Raw genomic sequence first — 12,347 nt, 5'->3', positions numbered from 1 at the left:
CAACCCGTTTGTCCACTCAGCTCACCGTTTACGTCGGCAGGCTTGAGATGCAGAGAGGAGTTGACCACGGCGATTGGTTTCGAGTCCGGGGAAGAGCGGTTCCAGCAATCAGGTAAGACAAAAACCCCAAAAGACAAAAAATCCCCAAAATTAAGTGAACGAGTTTCGTAACAGGGTGAGAACGCGGTGAAATCTGAAAACGCGGTAGAAAAAAAAATCAGGGCTTTTCTTTTTTTGGACGGCTTTTGTAAACTGTTGCTCGGGTTTAGGGAAGTGAGCGGGCGGGCGGGTCAATCGGTAAAATTGGTTGGGTTCAGGGAAGGAGGAGGCCGGGTCAGCTGATTGGCCGGTCGCGCAGTCAATCATCCGGTCAGTCAGACAGCGGCCTCTGGTGGGTTCACGCGAGAACAGCGAGGGCGCGAACTGCACTCGCGAGAGGCGTTTGAGAAGCGAAAAAGCGCACAACAGCGGCCTCTCGCGGATTCGCAAAAACAGAAACTGCAGCCATACCTGGGTTGACCAAAAGTCAATGTCTAGCCAGTATCTAACAACGTTATTTTAAACAACATCAAATTATGTTGATATTTGGTTAATTTCTGGTTCTGTTGGAAAGTGACAAAAATCCAATATCTTGATAGATGTCATAGTGGTCACGTCCACACAATGTGAAGGTGTAACATGATTAGACATTGATATTTGATTGATTTTAGGTTGAACATTGGCGTCGACCTGACGTTGGGTTCTGACATCAAAACGATTTTCATTTCCAAACAAAATCCAACGTTCCCACAACGTTAGGGTACAACGTCAATATGACATCATGTTGACGTCCTGTGCCTACAAGGTAGTAACACAGATCGTGTCCTGTATTGCCATGCTAATAATGGCAGTAAACCTTGAATTTCCATTTTGTATAGAAAACACAGATACACTTTAATATGTTGTGCTTTTATTAGCATGCACAGAGCAGCTTTATAGCAGAACTTAAAAATGTGTGATGAAACATCTTCTGTACACTATAAAAATGATGACAAATAGTCATGACAATTTAATAAGTTAATAAGGTACTGCTAAATGTTTTGTCCAACTAAATGTTTTGTAGCTATACAAAGTTTAACGTAAAATGTATAGTCAGTTTGACTGATTTAAGTTGAGATGTCTAGAAAACTGTGTCGATGAAATCATGACTGGATTCATTACCGTGGTTGACTTTGGCATAATAAAAGATCCGCTGCTTTTATGCTTTTCGTCGCACTTCTCCCTCATCAGCGATTTTTTTCAACATAGGGTCTTTCTGAAAACGTAGCCCTATATACATTTCTGGAGATTGTGATTTATGTAGGCAGAAGTACGTATGGCTGCATTTCATCTTTAAAACGAACGATATGAGGCACCGTTTTATTTTTTTTTTTCGCTTACCAGCTGACCGCTTATCTCCGTTTGGACAGCTTTCCCACTGTTACCAGTTTGTCAAGTGGCTCGCCGTGTACGTTGCCGAACTTGAGACGAAGACAGGAGTTCAAAGAAAGAAGGTAAGACAAAAACAAAATACAAAAATTAAATAAACAATAACAGGGTAAGCATGTGGTAAAATCTGAAAACGTAGTAAAAATCAGGGAAATTTTCCTTTTTTGGATTTGTTTTGAAAACACTGTCTGTTGGATTTAGTGAAGGGGGTGATCGGATAAATTGGTGCTTTTAAAAACACAAAAAGCATACAGAGCAGCCTCTGGTGGATTCGCGAAAACAAAAACTGCAAAAAAGTACCTCCTTGCATGTATTTGACATTCTCCAGAAATGTATATAGGGCTACGTTTTTAGAATGAGCCTAAGTTAATTTCTTTAGCACTCATATTTCTTTTTCTCTACTTTGTGTCTTAAGCCTGGTTTATACTTCTGCATCAAGTGACCGGTGTAACTCACGGCGCAGGCAAAGCGCGTGGCTGTGCATTTATACTTCTGCGCGCTGTCTCTGTTGGTCTGCTTCAACACTTCCGAAACGCTAGTGGGCAGTAATGTGTAAATGTTCCTCCGTGTCGAGTTTCTTCGCTTCTGTTTTGCTTTTCCTGAACACTTCCTGGATGTACAAGTGACTCAAACTCGCTCATTTTGAGGCAGGAACCGGCGGACGTGCAACAACTTTAACCATGAGGTAAACACAGAACAAAACTTTCCATCCGGAGCTCCTTCACGGGACTCCACACTTGTAAACAATCGCTCGTGCCATTCGCACGGCTCTCTGTCCCACCCAGACTCATCAGCGCTACCAAGCCGACCAATCACAGAGCTTGCGCTACGCGTTGTTGTGACGTGTAGTTACATTTTTTGAGAGGTGCAAGTCAGTGACGGCAACGGCCACGGCGAAGGGCTATGCGTCAGCGCCGTAGCATACGCCGCGTTTGATGCAGAAGTATAAATCAGCCTTTACTCTGCTTCATGATGCGATAATGAGATGTCTAGACACTTTAGCTCATCCATGAACATTAGTCCTGTAGGATATACTTAGATTGACAACTACCATTCCATACTCAGTCACAGGGTCATCAAACCATGCATTTGTTTGTTGTGAATATGAATTTGCTTGTGGCAAAATGACATTCTGTCCCTTTAAGAAAGCATATTTTTGTAATACTGCAGATACTAATGTACTGTCATATGTCAAAGTGTCAGCTGAATCCAAAATTTGTGTCAGTTAAGAGAATACCGGGTCAAACATAGTTTTAAATTTAAGCAATGTCTCAGTTTTCAAGACAACATTGTAGTGTTGTTTTAAAAGATCATACTTTGCACATATACATGGCACCATTTTCAAATAAAACTCGAAAGGTTCTTATGCATTTAGGCCGTTCATTTTCACAGCTATTTTGGTTGCCAAAAGTTCAATTTCTTGAAAACTATACCTTGTCGGCATAGCATATCAGTATTCGCCTCTGCTCCATGGCCCAGACCTTCCATCCCAGCCCCTAAATTATCCACTGCCCCATCCCACTTGGACTTTTTAGTGGGGGGATATGTAAGGTGTGTTTTGTGTCATGTTGTCTTGTTTTTTGCTTTAATGTGCACCTTTGTTCTTGTGTCATGTTTTCATTATGTTGATTTAGTCATGCTTGTTTCTCATTGGTTGTCCTAGTTATGTCAAGTTTCTCATTGGTTGTCATGTCATGTGATCCCTAGTGTTATTATATTAACCCTCATATTACCTTTGTGTGTAACCCCTCTGTTGATGAGTTTATTTGTTTTGCCATGTCTTGCGTGACGTCTATCATTGTTTAGCCACGTCATTGAGTTTTTGGATTGCTTTAATAACCTGCACTTGGGTTCAAACGCTCACCTTCAATGGACTTTGTTAAAAAAGCGGTTTACACTATTGTGAGGTATAGTGCATGATGATGGATGCTCATGTCAATTGCTAAAAAAAAGTCAAATAAATTTACAGAAGTGTCATGTTTTACTAATTAGGTAACAAATTCCTACATAATTCTTGCTCTTCTACAATAACAACATTTATTTCAGAATGTACATTATAATACACGTTACAGGACTGTGTTGTGAATAAATAGTCATTTTTAAACATAAGTGTGCAATTGGTCTGAATTCGGTAAAAGAAAATCCAGTGACCAGCAAAAGTTTTGGCCTCACAAGATTTTAACACTTACAAATGATACCGTGTTAAGCTATTATTTTAAAACTATAGGCAGTTTGGTTTGGCACTTAGCCATAAACTATCCACAGCCCATTGCTGAGCAGATATTTCTGAGGGTGTCAGTTGTCAAGTTTTTTTTTCACCTACTCTAGTGACAGTCATCATTTAGCAGCTTGTTAACCCTTTGAGTGTAGTATTCGTTTTCCATGCCTGATGGGCTGCTGTGACCAGACAGTGTGTATGAGTTCCGTCCCAAAATCCTGTTGCGCATTTCAAAAAGGGCCTTCTTGTACTGTTGCCGTAGGAGGGAGTAGACGAACGGGTCAGAGGCAGCTTTAGTGTACACCAAGCACTTGCTCATGATCCCCCAATGACAGTTGATTTTCACTGAAGGAGCCAGTTCAGTCAGTCTAAAAGAAAGAAATGACATATATATTACGATTCTGAAACAGAAAGGAAGTGTTTTCTAGCCTAAATTGGCATTGGTGATATCTAGTGTCACTGTTTTGCTTTATTCAGTAAAAACACATGAATTTTCTCATATTATACCCTTCTCTTCAGCTCATTTTCAAAGAGTCTTACATTTAGAGATTCATTCAGTCTTTTGCAATTAAACAACTGTGGAATAGTAATAATAACAATATTGCTATTTTAATTTACAGCAACATTCTCATCAATAAATGCTTCACTGAAAAAAAGATTTCTGCAAAATTGTTGAAAACGATTTAAATGGGTTGACTTTAAACAAACAAATTACATTTAGTATATTCAACTTGATTTGTTTGTTTAAAATCGGCCCAAATAAATTGTTTACAACCACTTAAAACCTTAAAAAATAAGTAAATCCAAGGAATCATCTTCAAATCCTTGTTTCAGTGTTCTTCTCAATTTAATGTTGACAACAAAAGCCAATTAATGCATTTGAAGGCAATTCAAACATAATAATTTTCATATGCAGCTATTAAAGACCATTGGCTAGTATTATGCTTCATGGTATTATATAATATATGTATTATATTATGTTTATGGTATTATGTTATTGATCTATGTCTGAAAACGTGATTGCTGACAACTCATTTTTCATGCATTTCTGTATTGGTTGTTTCTTTTAGCAAACAATTTTATTTGTCATGAACTTTGATCTTTCAATTTTTGCAGACCTACCATATTAATGAACAGCTTTTTTACTCTGCATGGCATGTAAGATTTGAACAAGCATCATAGGCTCATTTTAATAACACCAATGGAAACATTCCAAGAAAATTTGGATTGTTAAATGTTTTTGAAATCGTTCTTTAAAGAACCAATGTCTGGTTGGTTCTATTGGGATCCAAAATTCATTTAATCGTTCTGAAAACCCAGCTACTGTAAGTAAAGAGGTACATTTAAAAATCATATATTGCATAATATGGCCTATTTGCAACAAACTCTATATTTATACAGGGTAATAAACATGCAATATTGTTATCATATTGTTTTTTTTGTACATATTCCTAATGGATAAATATTCTAAGAAATAGCCTCGTCTCCCAGTTGAAGTACAGTATGTTCTAAAATATTTTTTTTAATTAATTGATATTATGTTATGCTCTGTAATAATGCAATACCGTGTAATGACATAGGGGGCGAAGCACAGGACGAACGACCCGATGAATATGCAGATTTTCTTGATGGCCCGCCGTCTCCTTTTCTTCTGCTCGACTAAGCACCGTTGTTTCACACTAAAAAGTTCAAAACAGTATGTTGTAAACACATTATTTACATTTTGACTGTCTAAATATTGCTCTATAGTGTTTTGATGTACCTTGGATGAATGTCGACAAGTAGCAAAAGTGTCTGCACCGTTATAACGTCTATCCTCTTACAATGGAAACGAGCTACTTGTAGTACTTTCAGGTAGGCAAAGCACATGATGAAAAGTGAGAGTGCGAAAGTGCAGGCGTGATACAGCGCGGTGAACAGCGTGAAGTGTCCGCGTCTCTCATCATCACCTTCTCGCAGGTGCAAGGTGCACGACGCGTACGCGGGACTATAATCAACCCAAGACAGCAGAAGAGCTGTGAGGGAGAACGCGAGAGAGTGGAGCCACACATAACTGACCATCAGCACGGCATTCTTCAGTCTCATCTTGCTGGAGTAAGTCAAAGGAAACACTACGGCTATCCAGCGGTCTATGCCGAGAGCCGCCATGCTCAGCATCGTGTTGGAAGTCAGGAAAGTATCCATAAAACTCACGGTGTAACAAAAGTGATCGCCAAACGGCTTCTGACATTTCACGATGGCAAGTAGAGTAGACGGCATGTTGAGGACGGCGATCAGGATGTTGCAGAAGGACAGGTTGATGATGAAGACACCCGGCACCTGCGCGCGAACCCGCGAGCTGCAGGTGAAACATAGTAGCACCAGTGAGTTCGCCACGAGAGACACAGCTGCAATTACAACAACCAGCAACTCCAGGAATATATCCAATAAGTTCATGTCTAGGTCCAGAATCAATAACAGTTGATTTGTTGCGGGTTTTGGTGGGAGGTCGTCGCTGGCTCATGTTTGCTGCTTTCCATTCTGCTTTGGAAGAAATAAACAAGTTAACCGTCCGTCATTATCGATGAGTGCTGTCCAGTGTACTGAAGAGATCTCTTAACTCAAAACGTCGCTCATATCGTTGTTTTTAACGCTGGCCAAAATCAAATGTTGTTCCCTGTATGATTTTAAATTAGCCACTGTAGTACAACACGTTCTATAGAGAGCGCGCTCGGAGCGCGTGCTCGTGCGCACTGGAATTATTCCTGTCTGAGCGCTCCGGCTCACGTGCAGCCAGTTTATTACATGTGACGTTTCCTTGATAAGCATGCAGTTCGGCTAGCGAAATAGTTAGACGGTGGAGGAGATTTTTTGAAACCTAAACAACCCGCAAAGATGCAGTCTTTTGAGCGCAAAAATAAATAAACAATAACAGAAGCTTATTTTCCATAAATAAATTAACTGTCAGGCTGCAACTTACACTCAAATAATTATTTTTGCTGTCTATTAAACTACTTATTTAAAACGAGCTGAAACAACAGAATTCTTGAGATTTCTTTGGGACAAGTTAATAGTTTTATGTTCAATCCCCTTAAATTTGTTATATTTGCAAAGTTAACCTAATCTTTTTGTGTTAGGAGAACATAAATGAATTGTGTAGAACCCAGCATTTTTAGTGTATTCAAATGTGAGAGAGAGGGAATTGACCCAGCAGGCACACAACATCATAAAACATTAATATTAAGTTAGATTTAGGACAACGTTATTTTGACGTCCAATAACAACGTCAAATTATGTTGATATTTGGTTGATTTTAGGTTGTGTTGGGAAGTGAACAAAATCCAACGTCTGATAGAAGTCATAGTGGTAACGTCCACTCAATGTCAAGGTGTTACATTTTTAACACGTTGATATTGGTTGATTTTAGGTTGATTTTAGGTTGGAGATTGACGTCGGCCTGACATTGGGTTCTGATGTCAACCCGATTTTCATTTCCAAACAAAATCCAACATCCCTACGACATTGGGGTACAAAGTGAATATGATGTCCTGTTCCGGGAAAGAGGATAGAATAAAAATGTTATATTAAGGATTGGGAGATTTATATAAAGTATATATGCGCTCATCTCACTGAAATGAACCTTATGGACAAAAAAAAAAAATTATCCAGGATTTCATTCTTTCTTGTCCTCTCAGAAACAAAAGTACAACACCAGTTAAAGGCAAAGTCCCCTTTTCATAAGATATACATTTGCATATAACTTACTGGGACCTTATTAGCACCTATTAATACATAAAATCATTGTACATAAAAAGCAGAAAAGTGCACCACCACCAGTGACAGCTTTTGTAGCAGAGTGTGGGAGAGCAAACGAAAAACACGTGTTTCTTTCATACACACATGCAAACACACACAACTGTCCTCAGCAGTGCTGTTTTTTCTGCTTCACCATGGCAACTTGAGCAAGGACTCTTTTTCTTCTTTGAACAATGAGGACGATTTCTGAAACCTGTCTGTCACTGTGTTATTTCGAGGCCACTGATCGTTGCAAGTAGACTAGAAAAACAGATTTGCAACAATGTTCTTTTACATTCTTCAGTTTCAGGAAAAAGATGCCTAAAATACCTGAGCAGTGGTATCAGTTTAACAAAGATCCAAATGTTGGTGTTTATGCATGGTGTTTAGAGCAATATGTACATTTGTGCTGCATACTTTCCTCTCAGTAACAAAAAAACAACTTGTATAGTGCTGTGGAATCATGTTGATGTCCTTGCACTATTCAATCATTAATTCATTCTCATACACTTTTCCGGGGCTGGGTTGCAGGGGCAGCAGTCTCAGAAGAGAAGCCCAGGCTACCCTCTCCCCAGACACTTCCTCCAGCTACTCCAGGGGGATCCTGAGGCATTCCCAGACCAGCCGAAAGACATAGTCCCTCCAGCGTGTCCTGGGTCTTCCCTGAGGCCATCTCCCAATTGGGAGATACCTGGAACACCTCCCTAGGTAGGAGTCCAGAAAGCATCCGAAACAAATGCCCAAGCCACGTCAGCTGACTTCTCTTGATGTGGAGAAGCAGCGGCTCTACTCCGAGCTCCTCTTGGGTGATCAGTGCTCCTCACCCTATCTATAAGAGTGCACCCATCCTGCAAAGGAAACTCATTTCATCCGCTTCTTTCCAAGATCTTGTCCTTTCAGCCATAACCCAAAGCTCTTGACCATAGGTTCCAACCCCGAGATACTTGAACTTATCCACCTGGAGTAAGAACTTTCCTCCAACCTGGAGATGGCAAACCACCTTTTTCTGGTGGAGCACAATAGCCTCTGACTTGGAGATGCTGATTCTCATCTCAGTCGCGTCTCACTCGGCAGCAAACTGGTCCATGTTCGATGAAGCCAACAGTGTATAACAGAGATCCAGACTCCCTCCGGCCCAAGTCTGCACTTTGAAATTCTGTCCATAATAATTATGAACAGAGTTGTTGACAAAAGGCAGCTCTGCCAGAGTCCAACATGCACTGAAAACAAGTCTGAACCCATACTCCGAGAGCATCTTCCACTGACTGCCTTAAGGGACACGGTCGAGTGCCTTCTCCAAGTTCACTAAACACATGCGGATTGGTTGGGCATACTCTGGCATGGAGCTGATCCAGTGTACCACGGCCAGGACGAAAACAGCATTGTTCCTCCTAGATTCAACCATCGGCCGGATCCTCCTCTCCAGTATACCATAGACTTTCCCAGGGAGGTTGAGGAGTGTGATCTACTGTACCAATAGTTGGAACACACCCTCCGGTCCCCCTTTCCTAAAAATGGGAACCTCCTTGCGATTATTATAGAGATGCTTGCACCAGCTCTGCAATGTGTCACATCAGTCATCAGCTATTTATACAGTAAAAGCAAGCACTTACGTTGTTAAACCATTTAAACAAACCGCTTTTACTATTATATCCAATATTTCAGAAGCACTGGTTCCACTATTTTTCTATAGGGATTTTTAAAAAAGTCTTTCTTAAGCTTAACAAGCAGGAATAATGAATCTCAGGTGAATTAAAAACTTAAGTAGATATGAAAATCAAACAAAAAGTACTTCACAGCTTCCCTCAGAGAAATTGCTAAAGCTCTGTAAATGACACTGAATGAAAATGATGGAAATCTACAAACTATTCATTTAAACTTGTGCATATACTGTAGGAACAATATCATTCCTGTTTACTGCAAATTACTCATATACTCAAGTAGTTATATATTTCAGGAGAGTGGGAAATGACCCAGTTTTCTCATTTGTGGTTTTTATAAATATATATATATATATATATATATATATATATATATATATATATATATATATATGTGTGTGTGTGTGTGTGTGTGTATATATATATAATTATATATATATATATATATATATATATATATATATATATATATATATATATATATATATATATATATATATATATATATATATATATAAAGATTTTCACAATATTGTGGATATAATAGTTTTCTGGATGGTGCTATTAAAAGTTTTTTGAATAACTAAAATTGATGATCAGCCTCCAAACTCATACGAAGGCTGCCTTCAGTTTTAGAAGTTATGTAGAAGAGTAATTCCAGCGTTCAGGATCTACAGTAAATTTTCAAAACATAAATTCACAAAGAAAGTACATGTTAACATTATATTAAAACATTCTTGTTTATATTTTCCAAAACAACTGAGCACAGAGTTATAGAATCAGAAAAAAACATCAACCTGTAAACATGTTTTAGATTTTAAATGATGAAGATAAACTTGCGTTATGTATGTGACGAAAAAAGTAGTTTACAGTATACAACATACTTTATAGAAGTTCTGTGAATTAAACTGCACAACCCAAAAGATGATAATCAAAAGGATAAGATTTGGTTCATTATAGAAGAAACATGATTGATTTTATTTTATATTGTTGCATTTGTTAAAAGCTTTGTTATGGATGTGATGTCTCTCCATTATAAATGTGTCAAAATTGGCATTTGTATGATTTTGGGAAATCAAATCTTATTGTTTGAAAACATTGACAGAGACATTTTTGAATATTTTCAATGTACTTCTTTACACACAAACAAAAACAGAAAGAGTTTTGCTATTTTGGTGAAAACCCAATACTGAGTTGCTGCTGGAAGAGCATCCACTGCGAAAACCAATGCTGGAATAGTTGGAGGTTCATTCCATTGTGGCAACCTCTGAAATAGAGACTAAGCTGAAGGAAAATGAATGAATGAAAGTAGTAAACTCTAAGACAAAAACCAAGCCTGATTCAACTTCAAAACACAAACAAAACCACTGTCACTGCTAAATTCATAGATGTCTCTTTCTAAAAACATCTAATTCTCCGTATCCTCATTTCCCTTTTTACTTTGAGCTACCTGCATTACATAAGACACTTCCAGCTTCCGTCTGTTTTATTTATGATGATGTTCAGATGGGAGTCCAGCAACTCTCAGAACCCTCTGATGATCATGATGATGTTGATGTAGTGCAGGCAAAGGTGTTTCCTTGTTTGATGGTAAAACATGACCAATACACATTGTACATTAACTCTTAGCTTTTTATCATAACATGGAATAATCATATTGTATCACTTTTTGTTGTATTACTGGAAATTACCTGAAAATATTTCTGTTGCAATCAGTGTTGGTTACTTCTGGTTACTTCAAAAAGGCAATTTATTAGTAATTAGATAATAAAAGATGTATATAAAGTACATTTTTTAACATTCTGTAAGTGGTCTACGGATGAACAATAGCCATTCTTGGCTAATTCTGGCACATTTTACAGTAATGTTTATTAATGTGCATTGACCCTGTAAACAAATAAACCAAACTAAACTAAACATTTATAATTACTATGTCTGAAAAGTAATTTGGTTACTCTAATTACTCTACTCTTTAATTACTCTAATTACCTGACTCAATATTATTTAAAATTACTGTAAATATCAATACAACACTATTCATTCATTCATTCGTTTATTTTCCTTTGGCTAAGTCCCTTATTTATCAGGGGTCGCCACAGCGGAATGAACCGCCACTATTAATTCTTTAAATCAGATTCAGACATGACCAGATTAATAATTACAATTCATCAATCGAAAATAAGTTTGTTTTGATGCAATTTAAATGTGTGTACTGTCTTTTTTTTGTTATTATATTTAAATTCACACAGGCATGCATATACTTGAGAAAATGTTTTTTTTTAATATTTAGATATAAACCAGTGGTGTCCAAACTCAGTCCTGGAGGGCCGGTCTCTGGAGAGTTGAGCTCCAACCCCAATCAAACACACCTGAACCAGCTAATCCAGCTCTTACTAAATATACTAGGAACTTCCTGGCAAGTGTGTTGAAGCAAGTTGGAGCTAAATTCAGCAGGAAACTGGCCCTCCAGGACTGAGTTTGTACACCCCTAATATAAACTATGTGTGTGTATATGATATAAAATATATATACTTAAATATCTATGTAACAACTTTTTTTGGTGTAATTCCATTTTAATTTATGTGTGTATATCACATATAGAAAATAAATGTATATAAACATATTTTGTCAAAACAAACCTTTAGTTTGGATGCGATTAACTGAGACTAGTTTGCTCAGCACTAGTGTTATTTAAAAATGTAATACTTGTGAAGTGTATTAACAAACAGCATTAAATTTCCTAAATACTGAGCAAAACATTTAATGTTTCAAAGCCACAACATATTCCACACATAAAATATACTGCATTGACTACATTTTTGATTAGGTGCAATCATCTTAATAAATGTGACCTTCATGAAAAAATATTATTCTGCAAAATATATTTGTATAACAATAAAAGAGACTTGTATACAGAACTGTTGAATTTATTTTCAGTTTTTAAGGCAAGTATATTTTAATTTAAATGAAAGTAAAAATAATCAGTAATCCCTTAACTTTTTTCAATGGTTAAGTAATTGAATTACAGTAAGAGGTTGCTTTGTAACTAATTACATGCACCCCACACTGCTGCAATTCAACTCATGTAATTCAATTAAAAAACGCATTAAAAGCCCACGTTCAAGGGCTCTGACGGTGCTTAAACACCACACCCCAATGATAATGTCTACATGCGTTTAGCTGTTAGCCCTGATAATGGTCATTTTAGATGAGGGAAAGCCTCTTTA

The 12,347-nt window shown here is 37.6% G+C and overlaps 1 protein-coding gene across 6 annotated transcripts in view; it reads right to left on the bottom strand.

The window, feature by feature from the left end:
* Positions 1–3,429: 3,429 nt before the first annotated feature.
* gpr78a (G protein-coupled receptor 78a) overlaps positions 3,430–12,347 on the bottom strand; it is a 36,463-nt gene continuing 27,545 nt past the window's right edge. For 3 of the 6 annotated variants that reach the window (XM_073952999.1, XM_073953003.1, XM_073953006.1), the window contains 3 exons: positions 5,448–6,208; positions 5,251–5,364; positions 3,430–4,053 (listed from right to left, as the gene is read on the bottom strand). In XM_073952999.1, the coding sequence (XP_073809100.1) occupies positions 3,792–4,053; positions 5,251–5,364; positions 5,448–6,121 (1,050 nt within the window). In that variant the 5' untranslated portion in view covers positions 6,122–6,208 and the 3' untranslated portion in view covers positions 3,430–3,791. The remainder of the gene's footprint in view (positions 4,054–5,250; positions 5,365–5,447; positions 6,209–12,347) is intronic. The other 3 variants (XM_073952992.1, XM_073952996.1, XM_073953009.1) reach the window with 1 other exon arrangement.

Source organism: Danio rerio, chromosome 1 (assembly GCF_049306965.1).
Source record: "Danio rerio strain Tuebingen ecotype United States chromosome 1, GRCz12tu, whole genome shotgun sequence".
NCBI lineage: Eukaryota > Metazoa > Chordata > Actinopteri > Cypriniformes > Danionidae > Danio > Danio rerio.
This window is presented reverse-complemented; position numbering and strand designations above follow the sequence as displayed.